General features: G+C 37.9%; 1 protein-coding gene and 1 long non-coding RNA gene across 2 annotated transcripts in view; one reads left to right on the top strand and one right to left on the bottom strand.

Moving 5' to 3' along the window:
* Positions 1 to 2,934, bottom strand: part of LOC129347331 (uncharacterized) — a 12,080-nt gene extending 9,146 nt beyond the window's left edge. Inside the window, exons 1-2 of the long non-coding RNA XR_008599378.1 lie at positions 2,738 to 2,934; positions 2,013 to 2,136 (exon numbers count right to left, since the gene is read on the bottom strand). This is a non-coding gene — a long non-coding RNA (uncharacterized LOC129347331). The remainder of the gene's footprint in view (positions 1 to 2,012; positions 2,137 to 2,737) is intronic.
* LOC111563715 (coxsackievirus and adenovirus receptor homolog) overlaps positions 1 to 22,671 on the top strand; it is a 22,884-nt gene extending 213 nt beyond the window's left edge. The window contains exons 2-8 of the mRNA XM_023262936.3: positions 11 to 105; positions 4,719 to 4,894; positions 7,239 to 7,434; positions 9,433 to 9,585; positions 11,017 to 11,139; positions 15,122 to 15,263; positions 22,450 to 22,671. Coding sequence (XP_023118704.3) covers positions 18 to 105; positions 4,719 to 4,894; positions 7,239 to 7,434; positions 9,433 to 9,585; positions 11,017 to 11,139; positions 15,122 to 15,263; positions 22,450 to 22,645 — 1,074 coding nt within the window. The 5' untranslated portion in view covers positions 11 to 17 and the 3' untranslated portion in view covers positions 22,646 to 22,671. The remainder of the gene's footprint in view (positions 1 to 10; positions 106 to 4,718; positions 4,895 to 7,238; positions 7,435 to 9,432; positions 9,586 to 11,016; positions 11,140 to 15,121; positions 15,264 to 22,449) is intronic.

The raw sequence follows: 22,671 nt of genomic DNA, 5'->3' as shown, positions 1-22,671 counted from the left end.
TTTTATACAGGAGCAGCATGTTCAGACAAAGCTTCACTCATCCGAGGACACCTTCCTGTTGGCTGTGTGTCTTATTGTTGTGCGATGCAGCTCTCTGGAGCACAGGTAACAATACAGCTTTATGAATACAAGCACAGACACACATGGGCTAAGCATGTCGATGGTATAGTCTCCTTTGCAACATGGCATTGAATAAAACACCTTTTTATAAATGATTCCCTCTTGCCTATTCTCCGTGGAGAGCTGTTGAGATGTAGGCCTCAGTGGTGTTGGCTTCCCCAGGTTGCCATGGCACCTGCAGTCTGTCCAATCAGGCTTTGCGATGATAGTTAGAGATGACTGTGGGATCACTAATGTTCTTGGGATTTGGTCTCACATAGGTGTTTTTTCTTTTTTTTCTTCAGGATGTGGCTCTTAAAACACCGATCAGCACATTTTAATGTCAATACAAGTATATTTGAAAAGTTGTATTTAAGCAGTATGAATAGTATTGTTTAAAATGTAGTTTTTTTTAATGTACATTAATATAAAAACTTAGCTTTAAGCATTGCATTCAAATACAGTTTTTTCTAGAAGCAGTACTTGGGAATAGTTTGGTTTATATTTTATTTTTGTACTATATTTGCTGCTGTGATGCTGCAAATTTCCCCCCTGTACGATTAATAAAGGCTTAACGTAATGTAACGTAACTGTAACCCACTCCTGGGTAAGTACCCTCACTCTAAGTTCAGGAAGAGCTAAGTATAAATAAGTAAGTGTAAATGTTTGTGTTTACTGAAACACAACAACTGGGCCCACAAGAAAAGAAAAGAAAACTCCTTTTTCTGAATTTGTACTTTTAAAGGCGTTTGTTTCAGTTGCCCCTTTCCTTCAGTTGCTCCTCTATTCTGAGATAAGTACAAAGTCAGTGTCAAGTAAGTCGAGGTTAATCAGATGTACAAATGATCTGTTCAGTTATGTCAGAGTTAGTAGGATGATGTCATTCAAGAGTTGTCACGAGTGTACTCTGTAAGTATCACGGACACACAATATGGAAAATTTTAACCAATACAGATAACCGATAATTAACTGGTTCTCATGGCCGGTATCGATACCGATAAGTTCATATTTTTATATTTAATATAATGTTAAGATAATCTGCAGTTTGTGCACCCAGGAGAATAAAAACATCTAAGATGCAGTAATAAAAAAAATAATACTTTAGTAGCTCTGGTCTGACTATAACAGCAAACAACAGTACAGGCTCTTCAAATGTTCATTTATTTTTTGTGAAAATATCACAAACAGTCCAAATAAATAACACACAGTGCATTTTCGCAAACAAAAATGAAATCAAAATAAAATCTCCTGTGATTGTTAACACAGGATGTTAGACTTTTCAAAACTAAAACCTCATGCCTGTGGTCAGTTACTGTAAATGAAAATGAACTCTGTATATCAAATGCACTGACATATCAAGTTAGAGCTAAAATATAAAGTGCATCCCTCAAGAAAGGGATTTCACAGAATTATGACTGGTTTATCTTTAAATAACAAAATGTATCCTGTAGCATTTTATGCATAACAAAGAAAAATAAAGTGAATCCTCAACCAAAATAAAGTGCATCTCTCAGAAAAAGGTATTTGCAGAATTATTATTGCTTTAACTGCTTAGGGCACAGTAGAGATTTCTCTGAAATGTTAGTTTAAAATATATATATATATATATATTTTTTTTTTTTTTTTAATTAAATTTCCAACTTCAGCATCTTAACATCCTTTCACCTGTCACTTTGTCGAAAGTCCGTTTGTCTTTTCTATTCATGTGAGGGCATCAACACGCCAACAAGCAATTTTGCAAAACCCATTAAATTATCAGTTAAATTTATCGGACCAAATCAATTCATCAGACCGGTAAAAATGATGTCATTTCGCCCCATATCGGTCAATAATTTATAGGCCAATAACTGTGCATCCCTAGTAAGTACGTGTGTTTAAGTTGTAACCAGTTTAGGAGATTGGCAAAATCCTACCAGATAGATGATCCGCTGTTTAAGTGGCTATGCAGATTCTGAGGATCAAGCTGGGAGGCTTGCCATCTACTGGAATCAATGGAAGCTCTTCACGGATCTTCTCCACTCGACAGAAAGACCTGACCTGCAATGACAAACAGGCTTTTAGTCTTTGTCCTATTTCATCCCATTTCTATTTCACATTTCTCTTAAGTTATACATTTGCTTCCTTGTTGTACAACATTACAAATCATAGCATCAACATTCAAGTACTTACTGTTTACAAATACTTTGGCCACTGAAAAACATCCGGTACTCTTCAGTTAAACCTTCAAATTGTTAAATCATATTGGAATTAATTCATTCCAACCAAATATGCTCTGCATATGTAAACAAAAATATTAGACAAAATAAAGTAACAATGTTTCACAAATCAACATACATCTCCATCCTGCATATTAAGCTGCAAAACTTATCTTTTATGAAATGTGCTGTATTTATCAATATGAAGACAGATAAATTCAACATGAACATCATAACAACTACTCATTAACCACTAAAATGAGTGATTAATGTACAGTTAAAATAATGAATTTACTTGAGTGTCATGGTAAATATTACTATGAAATGAACAATTTAAGCATCACATACATCGCCGCACTGACACTTAACATTCATAAACAAAAGTAAAAAAAAACGGCGACACGGGTGCTAACGCAAGAAAACAAGCTAATGAATTAGCTTACCAAGACGTGTGAAGCATAATCATCCACGAACGAAACCGGCACTTCTGGCGATTTTGGTAGCTTCTACATGACTCTCATGTCGCTGTTATTTTTAACAGTTTGACTTCCGCATCTGTTTTCGACCAAATTATTACTTTATTTCACATTTAAGCAGCTCAATTCCCCGAGACAAAGCAGCTCCTGCTGCTCACGGGAAACATCGCGAGAACTCTCTCCTCACTTGCAATTACACTGTAAAAAATATCGAATCGCAAATTTTGTTAACACTGTAAAAAATGCCGTTACATTTAGTAAGGGAAAAATGAATAAAACAAATATTCTGAGGTTATCTCTGTTTTAGTGTTTAGCAATGAATTTAAGAGAAATACAAGAATGAATTTCGAACTTAGTAATTTAATAATTTTCAAATGATTTCAATTTTAACCCGTTTTTTGCAGCTGGGTTACATAACATAACTTATCTTAACATCACTTATCTACTCTGACTCTGAAACTAGTCTGACTTATCAGATATAGACTGCAGAAAAAAGCTTACCATTCGCTGCACATTTAAGCAGATTTCTTATTGTCTTTCACAGTCTACATGATGCCATTTTTAAATTTGGACCAGATTTGTATCCTGCATTAATGCGACCCTGGTAGTTTTCCCGATTAAAGAGCCATTTTAATGACAATGAATCTCCTAATTTCTTCTAAATGAAGAGGCCCTTGAAGAGCATAATTATGTATCGCATACCTGCAAAAGGCTATTATGACTTTATTTCAATCTTTCTCATTATGCATGCACATACATGTTGGTGTTTTATCCTCAGGACTTAGCGTGTCACTGCAGTCCAAGCAGATAAACAGGTTTTTAATTGTGCCCCCTTTCTTGTGGAGCTCATTCCACATGATGTTTTCTTTCATTAACCTTTAACATATTGTGAAGTGCCTTGTGGCAAAACCAATACAAAGCTGTTCAGCAAGTCATATACATGCTCAAGCTCTGAATCAAATATTTTCTGATGTGCTGCTTACTGACCTATTTTTTTTAATTATGCCTCTGTACCAGCTACAGTCGTACCTCCAGGCGGTATGTCCATCCATCCTATTTTTGTGAATGCAATATCTCAGTAAAACCTGGAGGGAATTTTTTCAAATTTGACACAATTGCCCGCTTGGTTTCCAGGATCAAATCGAGTTTAGTGATCAATGGTCACAGTGAAGTGATAAAAAAAAGGACCCGGTTTTTGACCATAACTCAAGAATTCATATGTTATTTATGACAGCATTTCACACTGGTGTCTAATTTATTCATTTAGTAGTGACTTAAGTAGCATTTTATATCTGCTTTTCTGGCCTTTATTTAATGTTTTTACTTAGAAACAGAAGCAGAGACTCTGACTAGAAATCACATTTGGCCAGATTCTGAATTGGTGACTTAAATCTTGGGTGCCCAACTTAAAAAATGTGTTTTTTTGCAGACCTTCAGTGATGCTGCTTTGAAGATAGGTGTGAATCATCCATATTTTTTAGCTTCTTTGCAGCAACATCCGTATTTGATGCATTGCTGACTATCACAGCTAAAACTCTAGGTTCCAGCTTTGTTGGTTCTATCTCTCAATGAACTTAGCGACTTCAGAGTTTGGATAGATGTGACTGCAAATTTCAGCTTCGCTGGTTGTCAGAGGGATACAACCAGAGTGGAGCTAATTCTAGTCATAACTGCTGTATGAAATAATTCTTAAACAACTGTAAGTGCTTTCATAATCCTGTGTGGCATTTGGTGTAGCAATTACATTTGTGTATTTGTTATTTCTCAGCCAGAGCTCCTTTGAGTAAAGCTCGTGAATCAATATTACAACAGTGCACATTAAACCCATATACTGGCTCATTGAATGTGAAAACATATAATATTCATCCTTGACAATTGAAAGAAGGGATTAGGAAGCAGCTAATACGTGTCTGTAAATAATTTCAAGACTTGTCTGAATTTGTAAAAGAATTAAGGTGCACAGAAGCGATGCAGGTGACGTCCACCGGCCCCCGGACCATCCAGAAGGCCGAGGGGGAAAGTGTGACTTTGGGCTGCAGCTATACGCCAAGTCCTTTTGACACCGGAGAGCTTGACATCGAGTGGTCTGTGGTCAGTCCAGACACCACGCAGAAAGATCAAATGGTAAGTTTGTTGTAAATTCCGCTGTAAATATACACCGATCGGCCACAAGCTTAGGTTGTATGGATCGGACTTGTTTTTCCAGCAGACCCCACTGATTCTCTATGAGACTCAGATCTGGGGAATTTGGAGGCCGAGATAAAACTTTGAACTCTACCATGTTTCTCAAACCACTCCTGAGCAATTTTTGTGGTGAGGTAGGGCTTATTATGCAGCTGAAAGAGGTCGTCAGGAAATACTGCTGCCCTGAAGGTATGAACGCGGTCTGCACTGATGTTTTGATAGGTGGTGCATACTGAAGTAACAGCCACATGATTGATAAGACCCAAGGTTTCCCAGCAGACCACTCCCATGCTGCTATCTCTTTACCAGATAACACAAACGGCCATCCACGAACATGATTGATCTTCCATTGTTTCAGGTTCTGTACGCTCTTTCAGGGGTGGACAGGGTCAACATAGGAGCCCTAATAGGTCTGCAGCTCTGTGGGATCCACTGTGTGTTGTGACACCTTTCTATAATTGTTAGTATTAAGATTTTCAGCTATTTGTAGCCCATCTGTGGGATTAGACAACATAATCCAGCCTTTGTGCATCACTGAGCCTTTGGTTGCTCATGACACATGATCCTTGAGTCACTGCTGGTTGGTACTAATCATCAACTAGAGTAAGGGTTAGGTCATCATAATTTGACCCTTGTCAAAGTCACTCAGATCCTATCACTGACAATTTTTACAGCTTCCAGCACCTTAAGAACTGACACTGGCAGTTATTCATTTCACCTGTCAGTAGTTTTGAAGTTTCTGTAGGCATTGATTTAATCCCTAAAACTAATTTAAACTAAGACTAAGTTATTTAAAAATAAGTTATTTTTCAGATTTTCTTTCACACAAAATTCCACTCCTATGTTAAAATGGTCTTGGACCATGCATATAATGGCAGTCTTGGGTTTCCAATGACTCCTATAACTCTTTACTGGCCTTGATGGAATCTTAGAAACACATGTCATTGACTTGGGTTTTGTTTTTTGTGATTGACTCCTGTGTTTTCCTTTTCTGTGTATCCTGTATCTCTGTTTGTGTCTGTTTATGTGCAGGCTTCATGTCCCTTTTCAGTTACATCCTGTTACAGTTTTAAATCGTCTTTGGACAAACAAGTCCGATCCATGGAGGCCCCACCTTGCAACTTACAGGACTTCCCAGATGATCTCCAAATGCAAAGTTGTTTCCAGGAAACATGTTTAAAAAGCCTTTAGCATGTGATTTGGAAGTTCTGGACTCGTGAAATGAAAGGGCTCCTCGACATCTCCACTGTATCTGGCACAATTAAGATTCTGAGCACACTTAGGTCAACATCCAGGTTAAAAATTATAATACAAAACAAACGTTATGACTTGTGATTAAATCAGAATTCAAACCTCATTCTCAGTTTCTTAACCTTGTCTGTTGTGCTTTGTGCCCCTACTAGTAGAAATCCCAATTCAGCCCATGAGACTGCAGTGAGGATGAACTCTCACCACCTTTTTAATTTCTCAGGAATTTGCTGTTTATCCCATTTGCCTTTTAAATTAAATGAGTCATTAGTGTTGGAGGCTTGAAAGAATGGCTTTTTTTTGCCCTCGGCTCTGCCATTCGGCGGTGTGGATTTCATCACAGTCAATACCAGGATGGACTCGGTCCACAATGTGCCACTTTAGACAAGTGAACAATGTAGATTATTGATTCTAGCGTAACTGGAACATGGTATAATGCAATCAAATGCTTTCCTCTAACACACCGTTCTGCTGTATAATGCTGCAAAGATGTCGATAATATCTGTGCAAATTATTGCCCATTTGCACATCCAGCAGACAGGAAAAAACACATGATCATCTATATTACCTATTACCATTCATTTGCCGTTGTTTCCGTCCTGCAGGTACACTACTGATCCCTCTGATTTGGCCTCCATTAATTGAGAAAAACCCCTGCATGTCTGACTGCATTCTTCACCAGCTAGTTGTTGTTTGTCTGCTTTTTGGTCCTTGGCAGGCAGCACACACTAAATCTATCATTGTTGGGTTTTTTTTTTGTTGTTTTTTGCTGAAAACTGCTCCCTGCTGCTGCTGAAACCATGGTTGATAAGAGAGAATTGGGGAGACCGAACCAAACAGTAAATGTGCCGTAAAACAATGAGCTCGGAGCCATTTAGAAAAACCTTTCACAGAGTTGCAAGGTTGGTGGTAATCCTCAGTGGGTTTTTCACAATTAGAGGTCCCTATTCGCGTTATGTTTGGGCGTTAATGCGGGTTTAATTTAATGCCATTTGGAGACATTTGTGTGATTATGCCCCTGTTTGTTTTTTTCCAGCTTATATCCTATACCAGCGGCACTAAATACTTGCACGATCTTGCAAAAGGGCTCAGTTTTGCTGCTGGTGACCCCTCGGCTGGTGACGCTTCGCTCTCAATCGCCGTACTGTCGCCTGCTCATACTGCGACCTACCAGTGTAAAGTTAAGAAATCACCTGGAGTGGATACACTCAAGATGTCTCTGGTGGTAATGGGTAAGACTACTGGGTTGCATCCATGGCAGCAAGCTATATTATTTATGTCCATCACCTCCGACAGCTACAGGATTGTCACCACTCCCTTGTCACATACTAGTGTGCATTACACTTGCAATTTGCTGCGAAGTACACTTCAGGGTAGCTGCTTTTGTCTTGTAAGGGCACTGCAGCATCACAAGGACAGCATCTACTCATACCATAGTGCTTCTTGGAGGTCAGTTTTGTCGATGTCAGTGAGAGCTAATATACTTTCTGTCTGAGTGTCTGCTGATATAAATGGATTTTTTACCAGTTTGCTCTGTAAATTAATTTATTCTATATTTAATGAGAAATTGCTCCTAAATTTTTTGTGAGATAGATCAAATTTCATCCAGTACAATTTAAGTTGAAACGGAGTGAAATTTCCCCCTCTATGCAAGAAGATACTCCTAGAATTTATTGTTGTAGAGTCAAAATCTGCATAATTTGACAAAAGAGTCTTGACCAAACATCCACTTACTAGCTTCGTCTGGACATTCATCAGCAGATGGAGTTTGCCATGAACTCGGGAGCCGGTCGCAGTGTTATGAATTGGAAATGCATGAATTACTTGAAAGAGAGGTAGCTTTGTCTGAAAGTGATGGATACAAATGGAGCAGACAGCAATTTGAAATGAAACTTCACTTAGAGCCATTTGTCAGCATGTTCAATCTTAAAAATTTGCCAGCAGGATAAAGGGAACTTTACTTGATTCTAGTCCAACTCATCTAGTTTGAAGACTGTGTGCAGCGACCAGGGGTGGAGGACGACCACCTCTCTGGCAGATTAATCTATTATGATTTTAACATTGAATACTTTATGAGCTACCTTCTTGTTTCGCGGCGGAACAAATCATTTGTCTTGTTTTAGGAGCCCTGTGCAATTCAAATGAAAAAGGAATAGAATACAGGGTCAGTCGGGGTAGTTTTAAAGTATCACTTGTGATGTGACGTTTCATGCAGGTATTCTTAGAGACTTGTCAGGGCCACAGCCTGACTCAGTGTTGATTTTATTCCAGCTCTTAATACGATTTTTTCATTTCTTTATATAGAATTTTTTTAACAAAAGATATTGTGTAGTACACATAAACTGTTAGCGTCACCTATTTTTCTCAGAAAAACCTGCAGTTCTGAAGACTTTTTTCACTAAATGTCATAGGAAATGAAAAGAAAATATCTCCCAAATGGCAAATGTTGTTGTTTTTTTTGTGCATTTCTCATTAAATCCCCAACTTGTATCTTTCTATGGGCACATTTGATTACTTCTTTGATGTGCTTTTGCTTTAAAATGACCTGAAAAGCCTAATCTATCAAACTATGTCCAAAAATAAGATCCCCAGACTGATTCATCTCCATCTATCCCAGACTGGGTGATTTCACCATAATTTACAGCAGTATTCAAGTGCCTTGTGTAGGAGGCCTTGAGTTTGGAGCTTTATGGCTGAATTTATTTTATTTTTGAGGTCTCCACTCTCACACTGCCTTTGAACTCGATGTAACAGTTCTATCAGATGGAATCATGTCCCTCTTGATGGAATCAAGCACATTGTTAAATAAAAATAGCCCACATCAAGTCCTCGCAAAGGCAGGACACGACCCAGGTGAATCAGGTAGGGTCATTTTCAAGACCAGGCTCTTTGTATGCTGCAGGTTAGAAAACACCTGAACGAATGGTTGGATTCCTTCCTTTCTGGTGCGGATTCAGCCTCATCATGTAGCTTCAATCCCATACAGATTTTACGTTCAAATGTTAACATAGAACGTGTCATGAAGATGTGATTTATGTGTATTTCATTCAGTTTGTAGCATTTCTGAGCAACAAAAGGCTTCATGTTGTTGTTGTTATGGCTATAATCAGTGTTGAATAACAAAGGTTCCTCCACATTTTTTTCTAAAGCTATAATATGATGCTGTACTTTTAGTTTTTGAAGAAATGAAATGCAATGGAATGATTGCACCATTGGTTGTGTGATTGCAGTGAAGCCGTCTGTACCTAAGTGCTGGGTGGAGGGAGGGGAGCTGGTCGGAGAGGCTGCGTCGCTGCACTGTCAGTCGACAGAAGGCTCCACTCCCTTAAAGTACACTTGGAGGCGAGAAATTGCAGGACCTATCCCTGCTGCAGCCACACAGAGTAAGTGTGACCTCTGCTGACGTCATGAAGATACTACACATCAAAGGGAATATGGATGGTTGGTGCTGGTGGAGGGTGGGGGCTGGGGATGGCAGGAGCTGTGGTATTTGGAAAAGTCAATGAACACCAGGTTCTTTTTGAGCGTACAGTACGAGTTGATTAGTTTCAACCATTATTTTTGTCCAGAAAATGAAGTCCATCATGCTGGTTGCTGACGTGATGGAACATCCAGGTGAAAATACTGACTTTTTTGGAATTATTTGGAGGGACACTGGTGATTTAGTAGCACATCATCTGCATTTCTTCACTTGTCATAACATGAAACAAGCCTTGAGTTGTTCTCAACGTTATTTACTGCACTGATCAGCATCCTCTTGCAGAAGGAAACACAACAAGCTATGGATGCATGCATAAGAAATACATGTAGCTCTCAAAATTTACATATTCTTACTGAGAAAACCTGAAAATAATGAGCTCAGAAAGAATTTGTCCTGTAGAGAAAGGAAACCAATTTCATTTATCTTCATTTTAACACCTTATAGTGCGTGTACAGCATGTATTTTTTGTTTAATCTGCTGAAAAAGTCAATGAACACCAGGTTCTTTTGGAGCGTACATTATGTTTTTGTTGTTGTCAACCATTATTTTTGTCCAAAAAATGAAATCCATCATGCTGGTTGCTGATGTGATGGAACATTCAGGTGGAAATACAGAATTTTTGACCCCTTCAAAGGAACACTGGTGAATTAGCAGCACATCATTTAATTTTCTCACTTTTTATAACACAAAACAAGACTTTAGTTGTTCTCAACATTATCTAGTGCACTGATCAGTGTCCTCTTGCAGCAAGAAACACAACAAACTGTGGCTGCATGCATACGTAATAGGTGTAGCTCTCAAAATCTACATATTTTACTACGAAAATCATAAAAACAATGAGTTAGGAAAGAATTTTTCACCTAGAGACGGAAGCCAATGTGACTCATCTTCATTTTAACATCTTGTAATACATGTACAGTATGTATTGTTTGGTTAATCTGTGCAAAAAGTCAATGGACAGCAGCTTCTTTTGGAGCATACCTTATGGATTTTAATGTTTTCATTGATTATTTTTGTCTACAAAATGGAATCCATCATGCTGGTTTCTGATGTGGTGAAATGTTCATGTGAAAATACTATTTTTTTGGCATTGATTAGAGTCCTCTTGCAGCAGGAAACACAACAAACTGTGGCTGCATGCATATGTATAGGTGTAGCTCTCAAGCTCTGCATATTTTTTCTGTGAAAATCTGAAAAACAATGCGTGAATTTCCAATGCGGGGAAAGGAAGCCAATTTGATTATTAGCATCTTCATGTGAGCACTTTATTATACATGTACAGTACGGATTCTGTGCCTAATCTGTGCTTGTGGGTACGTATACTTTCTTTCAGACAGTGCAACCGGGGAGCTGAAAATCAGCAACCACTCGCTGAGCTTTGCAGGAATCTACATCTGTGAGGTGAACAATGCCGTTGGATCCGAACGCTGCAGGATCAACCTGAAAGCCAACAAATGTAAGAGAATACACCCTCAAACACACACACTGCTGCCGTTCACCACATGTCACATGAGATGCTGTAAGACCTAGATTTTAGATTTCATCCTCTTAAGTCTCCTCTCTTTGTAGCTGTGCCACTATATTCTCATTGCTCCACTTTTCACATACAGGATTCCAACCGCAGAGCTCAGTAACATGTCATTCTTGTTGTGTTTCAAGCTGGTGACAGGAGAAGGTCGCTGGTACTGGCAAGAAATCATTTCATTTTTTTGCTCCTGAGTCACAAACACACTTGAAAGGAAAGCTAAGATGTGTATAAAGTAAATGAAACAAGAAAGAGGCAGAGAATGGAGACGAAGCAGACTGATTAAATTATCTCTGTTCAGTTCAATATAAGTAGAAGTGCTTCATTTAAGATGATATCCAGAAATTCCCTGAATCCGTACGGTATAATGATGCTTTGGAACAGCTCTGAGTAAGACAGAAAGCAGAGGTACAGCCGAGCCGTCGCACAGGGAATGAATCTAGTGACTATGAGAACACCAGTGGGAAGTCGAGTCTATGATTCAGCATGCCATTACAGAATAAATCATCACTTAGGTTTAGACTCAAACAAGGAAACTGCATTCTTTGGATCCATAAAATGAATTTGCCTCCGGGTGCCTCATAATCTGCATCTTGTCGAGCCCATAACTCCTTGACTCAATGCTTATATTTTAGGCTTTGGGCAGGGAATAATTCATTTTCATCTGAAGGCTGCTGTCCCAGACTGATGGTTTCAACACAGAGGTTCCGGAACCCCAACCTGAGGATTTGCAAGATAATTAACAAGATATAGAACAAGTTTTCTCCATAAACTTTTCACTTTCCTTCAGAGTTTTATATTTTTTTTTTCCATATATCAGATATGAAATGAAACAGTATGAGGTGAGCATATCAGTCTTTGTCTGAGTCTCAGTCTTGCTTCTTTTTAAAAATATAACACAAAAATGTAGGTTTTTTTTGTAGGTTCACACAATTCTCACATCTCCAGCTTATGAAGCGACTACAGGCAATAGCTTGGCATTCATCCTCTTATCTAACTCCAAGCAAGAATGCAAATGAGCCTACGGTGCCCTCTGAAAGTATATTACCAGTAGATTGAAATTTCCCCTCATTGTTAATATACTTTCTGAAAAATTTAACAGCAGGGAGAGCACTTGTGAAGATGCTTCTATTATTCTATTTTGTTAAACACAGAAGGTTTAATTCTGAATGAGAATACCGGCTGAACAATTTAAATGAAAAGTGGTATCTCTGGAAAAAGATAACGAGTTTGAGAACATCTCTAGTCCGAACGCTTTTTTGCTTTAAAGACAACAGCAATCGAGCTGCATGGACTCCTCAACATTGCACAAAAGTAGAAAATCCAATACTCCTGTGAGCTTTTTGTTATCTTAGGTATGTTTGGTTTTCAAGTGACCCCAAAAATATTCGATAGAACTGAGGTCAGGTGGCTGTTGAGTAACACCAATGACAGTCAGCTCTCCTTTTTTGGTCTTTAGATAGTTTTTGCAAAGCTTGAAGAAGTGTTTTGGCTCAATATCCTGCTGCAGAATGAATGTCTCAACAAAGATGCAAACCAGAGGGTTATGTGTCTAAAGAATAAAACGCAGCCTCTCTTCGATCAAAGTGGAGTCAAACTTCTGACTAGCAAAAGAATATTCCACTCATCATTTTTCACTGTGCTTTTATTCTCTCTTGTTTTGGTCTCCTTACATTCAACCTTTTGTTATGACAAATCTTAAATCTGGATTCTTCAGCAACTAAAATATCCTTGTATGTCCCCAAGCATTTGACCTTTCTTCCTCCAAAGAAGTGAAGTGCTACTCATGTACTGATACCACGACTAGACAGTCTTCTTTTGACACACTATTGCTGATTGTTCTTTATTTTGTAAATTCTGTACCTGTCACGAACTCATGAACAAACTTGAGATATTGATGCCTTTTGCTCTACTGATCGTGCCTTGAAAACAGCCGGTCCTTTTTAGAGAACCCTGCACTGCTCTCTTAGAAATCTTCAGTCTGGCCATGATTTGATGCTGAGAAAGCTCCTCTTTGCTCAGAATAACAAATTGACTTCTGACATTTTCACTTAGTTCTCATGCCATGTTTCACACTATCTCAGTCCAACTTATTGAGCAATGTTCTGCTTGAACTTGAGGCACAACCATGTTTACAACAGGTGAATAATAACTGCGAGTGTACGTGAACGAGCCTCTGAAAAGTAGATCACAGCAACCCGAGTGTCATTTGAATGGATGGATGCACTGAAGACTTTTTGTACAATAGAGTTAACCACGGGCTATAAATAAATGTGATGTCACCCTTGGGTTTCTTGACATCTTGGTAGTGAATGACACCAAACTCCTGGCTAAGCAGAAAATCAGTATAGAGGTGGAGCTAAGGCAGGATATGCAAGTGTTTCTGGGCCATGGATTGTACCAACCAGTCATTCAAAGTGTCTCCACCCTTACTTATGCATAACCATAAGTCGTAATACAATTCAAATGGGTGAGTCATATAAAAATTCTTCACTCGTACAGTTGCCATGAATGGGAAAATTAACAATAGAGACCAAAATTGTGTCTGTAACAGGCTGTAGACATGCTAATTTCTGCTGTAAAGATCGACATTTTAACATGGAGGTCTATGGGAATTGACACAATTTTGCAGACATCCTCTAGTGGTCATTCTAGGAACTACATTTTCTTTTTGAGTAGATATTTAGCCGTAGAGGTTGTTACTTGAAGACGACATGGTCAATGCCACAAATTTGCTCATATTTGGTTGCTGACTTACAAGTAGTGCAACATGTTTAAATATTTGTTCTTCATTTTCAATGAATCACGAATCATAATGTTCTGGATATTTCCAGGTTTACATGAAAACTTGGCAGGCTTAAATCTGGCCTCAGACTTTTGGATCCCTTTGTGTATACAGTCGTAAACAAAAATTTACAATCACTTGTAAACACCGTGTATATCATGGCAATATCATCTTGAGTTTCCAATGATTTCTGTAACTGAATTTTATATGATAGAATCATTAAACAGTTGTGTCTTTGTCACAACAAACCAATCTACAGGTCTTACTACAGGTCTTCTGGAAATAAGGCACATCTGCTGCGTCAAAAATATACATACACCAACACTAGTATTTCTTTAAGCCTTTGATGCACAACAGGAGTCAAAAGTGACTCATATTCAGTGGAATATGGGTATCTTTTGACCTATGTTGTGCATCAAAGGGTTAAAGGTTTCGTGTCCATTTTCACCTTAAGTAGTTGCTCTTGGGAGCTGTCCACAAGCTTTTGGCAAGTTTCTGGTTGCATCTTTGACCCTACTCTTGACAGAATTTGTGCAGTTCAACGAAATTTGTTGGTTTTTCTGAAACAGATTTGTTTCTTCATCACAGTCTACAAGTTCTTGATGGACTTTAAGTCCAGGAGTCTAATCTGAACTCTTCATTCTAGCCTGATAAAGCCATGTGTGTTTTGTTTGGGATCATGTCAACAATTTTCTGTATCACCAAAACTGATAATTTAAGTTACTGTATGTATATTTTTGACAGCAGATTTTTTCATATTTCCAGAAGACCTTTAAAAAAATCCATGCAAGAAGCAAAATCTTTACTTTTGTCTCATTGTCATGTTGTGATCTTAGGTTCAAGTGTATGACCTGAAAATGATCAATTTCACTCTTTTGTTGACACATTTTTGGAGGGAACTGTAAACCCCAAAATGTTATGTATTACATGAAAAGTTGACATTACATGAAGTGAAGTTGTACAACCAATAGTCAGGAGTTGTAAGACATTATGCCACTTTACAAAAGCCAATAATGTCAGGAACCACTCAATAATAAACTTACAGTATAATGGATTCTTCACAGCATATTCTTTTCTGTCACAAAGTTTCTAGTGAATAATTCCCTGTTCCTTGTACCGATTTTACAGCTCCAAACAGAGCTGCGGTGATAGTCGGTACCACTGTGGGTTCGCTGCTTCTCATCTTCATCCTGCTGGTCTTCATCGTGCTTCTTTGCTGGAAGTTCAACAGCAGACGTCGCTATGAGAAGGAGTTCTCCAATGAGATCAGGTACAGAACTGTGCAGTGCAGACACACTGGGGCAGAGCAAAAGGCTGGATAACTGAGCAGCTGAGAGGTGAGAACAAACACTGTCTGACAACTTTCTCCTCATTTATCACTAAAAAGTCCCAGGAGAATAAAAATTCAGCTTCCATTAGTGCTGTCACCTGAAACATAACTCGATGCACGTACACAGGCTTCTTTTACGTGGGTTTAAATTAGTAATGAGAAAATGTTTTAGGCCTCACAGCACAAATAAGAGCAATAATATTAAAACTTCTGCAAAAGAGAGCAGACATTAAAAAACACAACACCACCAAGCAAACTTTAAAAGACAGAGAGGCAACTATGAGATACAAAACCACACACATAAAAGTCGTTCAGATAAGAATAGAAACAAAAGCTCCCTGACTTGAATTAAAGCCAAACAAGACACATGTAAATACAACCAAAATGCAGACAGAGAAAAATATGTTCTATATTTAGACTCTTGGAGATAGTGGCCTCAGACTGCTCATTCTGGGCTCCTTGAAATGTTGTGGTTTAATTTCAGCTCTCAGCGCTCATCTATACTTTTATTTATGCATCGGCAATGTCGTTTGAACATTTTGATGAAATCCAAGGTTTTATCGGATGATGAATGCAGAAACAAACTGATTTTCTTTAGAAAATATGGATGCAAATAAACTATACTGTGAGTGCTGACATTTTAAATAACATCAGTTTGGGTAGCTTAGAAAGTCTTCCTTTTTGTTGATCTTCTTTCTTTCTCGGAAACATGAAAAGTCCCCATTCATTTTGAAACTACATTCTGAAGTGATATAAACATTTCTTTTTATGACATTACCTACCTTTAATTTTCTTTTTTCCAGCACATAAAACTGAGTAACATATAGGACCCAGCAGGATTTTGTAGCAAACTTTTTGAGAAATGCTATTTTCTGGCGGTGTGATAGATAGGATACCATTCTCTTATCTGCTGCAGTCAGGACATCATTAGCTTGGCGTGAAGACTTGAAACGAGGCGAGGGGTAGAAATAATTGCATTCTTGCAATAATGTTATTTCCATTGCACAAACTTATATAAAACATCCCTCTGTGACATTTACCTCCCCAGAAAAATTGTCTGGAATTCTTCTGGAGCTCAAACCACACAGAGAATATGACTGCCAATAGAGTTTGTGATCATTTTTTTAAATAAATGAGTGTCATTGTCTGGCTCCAGAATCAAAAATGCCGAGTTGTATTCATAGTAGTAACTCAACTCTTGGATTTAAAAATGAACCTTGTGAAAGTCAACCCTGCAAAAGTTCAAAACGAGTTCATGTGTGACGTTTAAATCCCCAAACAGGACGCAAACACATGTCCAGTTCATAAGGCAAGAGAGGAATCTAGCACAGTTACATAAATATGGTGAGACAGCTGGTCTTTTATCTAATGTATTTTTTAAAAAAAAACAAAAAAAAAACAAACAAGTTTGTGCCTGTGAATGGATATCTTTTGTGGAAATAAAGCCGTTAAAAGTGAATAGTGGTGACAGTCAAGGCTGACCTCGAGTATCTATAACATACTCGTCATAGTAAAAAGCTAAAGATTAAATGTCGTGTTTAAATAAAACAATTTGTTATTTTATTTTAGGGACACATTGTGTCATTTAGGCCAAACAATATAATTTGGTAAAACTCTGATATTCATTACGACAAAGCAAGGCAGCAGCTTTCAGAACTAGAGGCTAATCAAAGTGCTTTATGTAAGGCAGCAAAATCCATTAGTGCAGCATTTAAAAAGACATTTTAGAGGGAAAAGAGAAAGAAGTATATAACAAAATAGTGAAAATATGAACAAAGGATGCCCTTTTAACGCTGTAGCTGGCTGCATCTGAGAGAAAAAAAAGAACACTTAAAGACTAAGAGCAGATGTCCAACAAAATAAATGTTGGGGTTGCAAACAAGATCTAAGGCCTTGTGACTCCTGACTACAAAAACCAGCGTTGTATATCACACTGCTAACACCAGCGCATTCTGACTGAAATCCCTGTTGAAAGAAGATGCAAATACAGACACTGAAGTAGCACAGGGCATGGTATAAAGAGTTTTGAGAGCTTTTCAGGGTCTAGAGGGCAGCAGTGATGCAGAAACAGCTTCTAGTGTTGGCCTCTTAGCCTATTACTGGATTGCTTATACTGTGGATAGACTCGATTTTTGATCAAAATTACAGTTTCTGCAAGACTTTAGGACTAAATACCTAAAAAACGAACTACATTAGCAGTGCGTTGTGCTTAGTTACATTAGTTACATTTAAATGGGATTCGAATTTCACATTTTTGCCTTGACATGACCCCCCATTTCTTCTTTATGAGCAATTCCTTGGTGGATTTGCTGCATGTTTAGGATCCAGTTCAACTTCAAGCCTCAGACACATAGTCTTTCTTTACCTTCTACCTGATATAAAGCAGAATTCATAGTTGAATCAATGACTGCAAGCTTCCCAGTCCCTGAAGCAGTAAAACGACCCCGTACAGTTTATGAGCGACCCCAAAAAACGTAACATTTCCACTGCAATGACACACAGTTGGTGTTGGATTCTTCTCCTGAAAAGCTGTCATGCATTAGATGGATGCACTTTCACACCGACACTTGCCAGAGTTAGCTGCAGATCTTGTGATGACAGTTTGGACTTCCTGGAGACTTCTTGTTGCATCAAACATTCTGCATTCTCAGCTGAATTTACTGAGGCAGCCAGTCCTGGAAAATCTGCACTTGTAGATGACTTTCCCCACAGTTGAATGATTTCTTTCTTTCTTTGGATCTATATTAGACCATATACTTGGGTAGCAAAGACAGCAGGTCCTGGATGTCAGTGGTTAAAATAAAAGGTCTGACCTGTCACTACCTAAGGAGCATTCAATCATTAGGACCTAATCTGCAACTTCCTGTTTTTCATTTTATGTGTTTAAAGCTAGAATGAATGTATATTTTACTGCTCAGTTATATAGTTTTATTCAAATTGTGAATATGACTGCAAAATATCAATTTTATTCATCATGTGTTTGAGTTTATCACTCTTGTTTCAAAAAGGATTGAGTGTTTGTTTATTTTTTATTTATATTTGTGTTTTCTGCTCATAACTCCGGCAGCAGAATGAGCTGCAGTGGTTTAACAGTCATTTTTGGAAGATCTGACAGGAAATCTTTTTTTTAATTATTACAACTTCCTGGAGCTGAGGACAAGAATGAGCTTGAATCTGAATTTTGTTTGCCATTTAAACATCCTCCCATTACTTTTAGATAATAAACGGCTGGTTTAATGAGTCAGTTCTTGTGACTGTTAAAGCAGACAGTCTATAATAACACCCCAAAAATTTCAGCTTGGCCTTTTCCAATTTACTTGTCTTAGGTGTTTTTTTTTTTCTTCTCACAGTTTTGGTGCCAAGCTGATAATTAAATGCCATTAATAACATCAAGTGCAAATTACTTTTTTTTTTTTTTTTTTTAAATTAATGTTGAGGTTATTTTCGTTGTTTTCAAATGGTTAACATGTAATTTTGGGGCAAAATTCCAAAATCTACGCTTCACAATTTGCTCGTTTTCTCTTGTGAAGTTGAGCTGAGTTACTCTGCTGCTTTGGGACAGTGGAAGTTGTGTAACTTGTTGAAAAGGTCACCTGGGACAGTGAACACAGCACTGCTCCAGGGGCAATGTTCTGCAGCTGACCTCCCATTCTGACATCTCTGCAAAGGATTACTCCCTTTTCTTTTTTTTTGGCAAATAAAGTTTTTGTCTCCCAAAACATTCACACGCAGTTTAAAAAACAGCCCACATGCTTTCAAAGTAGACACTGAATCGGGAGCAGTGTCAGTGTGGGAGGACAGTGTTGTGTACCGGAGATGGAGAAGCACTTCAAGCCACAATGCTGATACAGTCTCCTCTATGTATCTGTGTCATCAGAGGTTCAACTCTCTCCACATGAGCGAGAGAAGCTCACAGAGGGGGGAAATGGCAAAGCTGTAATAATTTAGGTCGAGGCAAACAATAGGTCCTGTCACATCCGTCAGGTGGTAGAGTGTACAAGGTAAACACTGTTAGCTTGGAGACTCATGCACGGTATCAAATCAGTTCAAATACTGACTCCGACCCTGCATATCAGGAGCTTTCAAATCCATTTACATGAATTTAACGATGCAAACTGAGTCAGACTTGCAGATTTTGCAGCGGCACTATAAGAGAGACTGAAACTGGTAGGTTAGCGAACAGTTGTTGTTTTTCTCCACATCTGTAGCAAATGCAAATTAACATTATTGTGCATTTGGAGTCACATCTGTGTAGGTACAGGATCAACAGATTAAAAAACTTATTTGTTTCTGCTAGCACTGTCTTTTAAATAATGATAATGTTTAAAAAATAACAACAATAAAAACTACATATATATTTATATATATATATATATATATATATATATATATATATATATATATATATATATATATATATATATATAAAAAATGTAAAATAATGATTGTGATTTTTTTCATTTTTTAACATATTCTATTTTAATTTGATTTTATTTTATCATCATACATCTTTTGTCCCATTACTGATGATGATTGAATTATTTTTAATCTATTTTGCTGGATTTATTTCATTCCATTCCATTGGACTTTTTTTTACTGCATTTTATGGACACACAATATACCAAAAATCTTGTCATACTCCTGGTCTATTTTGTGGTTTGAGAGTGTGGTGACATTGTGTACCCCTATGGTGCTGACTGCAAGACAAATTGATAACAAAGATTACCTTGAACCTTGAACATTTCAGTCCCTCTATTAAATAAATCCCATGTGCACTGTGCTTTTAGCTCTGCTTTTGTTTCCGCTTTTACTTCCAATTCTTTAGCTGCTACCACTTCACCACTTAAACACTAACTTTGTCTTTGTTTGATCAGATCATTTAGTCTGCAGTGACTTTTTTCCACTGAATCCCACTGAAAACAGCCACATGGTCTTGAAATAACACTGATAGGAGCAAAGACTGACCCAATAAACAGCCTGCAGAGCCAAAACAAAGAGCTAAAAGACACTTTAAGGCTCAGAAACTGGTTCTAATTGCTTAATTAAACATTACTAGAGCCACTGTTAAATAAAAAGAATGCAACAGCTTTAATGTGAAAAACTGCATATAGCACCTTTAAAGTTGTCACTGTTATAGTACAAACAACAGAGATAATTGAGGGATTTTAAATAAAATACATCAGATCTACTTGATTATTAATGTGGTAATACTGAACTGCCTGTAGAATGGAAATGAATTAATAGCAATGCAAACTAAAATTCTCTATGAAGCCACAGCCATTAATGACTTGCAGCTAATTTAGTTAAGTGGTTTTAGAACAGCCTTTATGTAAAAAGATGAGACAAATAACTTCCCCGGCAGAACAAAACAACCACGAAAATACCCCTGGAAATGAGACACCTAATTGGTGTTTAATTTAATTTAATTTACCGTATTTGGTTTTGTACACAGCAGCTCTGTGGTAATGCACAGAAACACAAACGCACCCGAAAAACCACAGCCTCAAGGACCCGAGGCGCGTTATTTGTTTTTCCAGCTAAACAAAAGCAAATTTATTCCCTTCACCAGCAAAAAATCTGAGTCCTTGGCCTCCACAGGAGCAGAAAATGCCAAAGTCGATCGGTTGTGCGGGTGTTTTTCTTTGACAGAGGAGCGGCTCCCAGCTGGTATTGCAGAGTTACATAAATACAGAATGCAAAGTAGCTCCTAAGCTCAGAAATTGGCAGCAGTGTTGACGAGGGGAAGATTGTGCTGCATGCTTCTTGTCAGTGTTTGCTGGTTGAAAACCACCACCAGACTGAATATTGTGCTCTGGTAGGGTCTCTGTGAAAGCAGGAACCCCTGGGATGAGCCTCCGAACAGGCAAAAACTACAAAGGCTGCTGCTCTTACCCACAGGGCAGTGTTGTTTTGCTTAGTAAATACTGTACATCTACAGTCAGGAAGTATGGATGCAGTGCCATACAGAACCGAGAAATACCTGGATGTCAGCTGTCTTTGAGAAATACCTGCAGCTGCATGAAAGTCAAGAAAAATAATGTCAAACATTTCCAAATCTGGGCTTCTCAGATGCACCTCTGTGGAGCTGTTATACCAGTGTAAACCAAATCCAGCTGGGTGTTTCTGAAGACTGTAAAAGCCTGACTTTGATTAAGAAAAGAACTGTTCAAAAACACTAACAATTGGCATTAAAGTGCATGTTACTGCCAGTACAAATCTATTTTAAAGCTCCTTAAGTGAGTTCCAATTTCATGCTAAGGAAGCCTCATTCATAAACTCAGCTTCTACAGCAGAAATTTTTTTAAAAAGTAGTATTTTTTTGAGTTATTTTGCTTGGAAAATATTTTTACAGGTGTAAACACAACCAAAAATTAGCCTTATGTCAGCTATCTTCTAGAAAATATCTGAAGTTTCATCAGAAAAAATAAAGTCTAAATGTCTGAGAATTTTTGCATTTATTTATTTTTCTTGATTTTCATTATGAAAATTTTTTAAAAAGTCAAATCTTTCCAAGTTTTAGCTTCTCAGATGTGCATATGTGGAGCTTTTGTAGCCGTGCAAAAGAAATATATGAGAAAACCTCTTAAATGAGTTCTATTTTCATACTATGAAAGTTTCGTCTATAAATTCAGCTTCTGCAGTTGAAATAAGTCAAAAAGTAATAATTCTGTGTTATTTGGCTTGGAAAGTGTGGATGAAGATGTAAACACGATAAAAAAATACCTGGATCTCAGCTATCTTTGAGAAATACCTGCAAGTGAATGAAAATCAAGAAAAATAAATGTCAAACCTTTCTGAGTTTTAGCTTCTCAGATGCGCATATGTGGTTCTTTTACAGTAAATAAATGCCATTGGGTGCATTTAGAGACTGCATAAAGTACAATTTTGACGATAAAACAACCTTAAAAATTAGTAAGACTGTGCAACTCTACTACTAAGTTCTAATTCCATTCTATATAAAAGCTGATTCCATAAATTCAGCTTCCCTATCTGCTTACTAACCTTTTCTGTTGCCCTGAAACAAATCAAAAATATTAGTAATTCTCCGCAGTCACATTATTCTCTACATGGTAAACTCCTCTCACTTGTTTTTTTTCTGCTCTTCTTCTGTTCTGATCTCAACCAGGGAGGACTCAGCGCCTCCGGACAGCCGTCCGGTCAGCCGTCGGAGCACCGGTCAGCGTCCAGATGTGACTTATTGTCCAGTGGATGGGGCTGAGGTGAGCTCTTTCAGCGACGGAAGCCAAAACTCTCCCTCCAGCTTCACCCACGGACACAAGCCGGTCATTCAATATGACAGCAAGTACGGATACGCCGTGTGACAGCAGCTTTTTTTGTTTTTTGTTTT

Source organism: Amphiprion ocellaris, chromosome 17 (assembly GCF_022539595.1).
Source record: "Amphiprion ocellaris isolate individual 3 ecotype Okinawa chromosome 17, ASM2253959v1, whole genome shotgun sequence".
NCBI lineage: Eukaryota > Metazoa > Chordata > Actinopteri > Pomacentridae > Amphiprion > Amphiprion ocellaris.
This window is presented reverse-complemented; position numbering and strand designations above follow the sequence as displayed.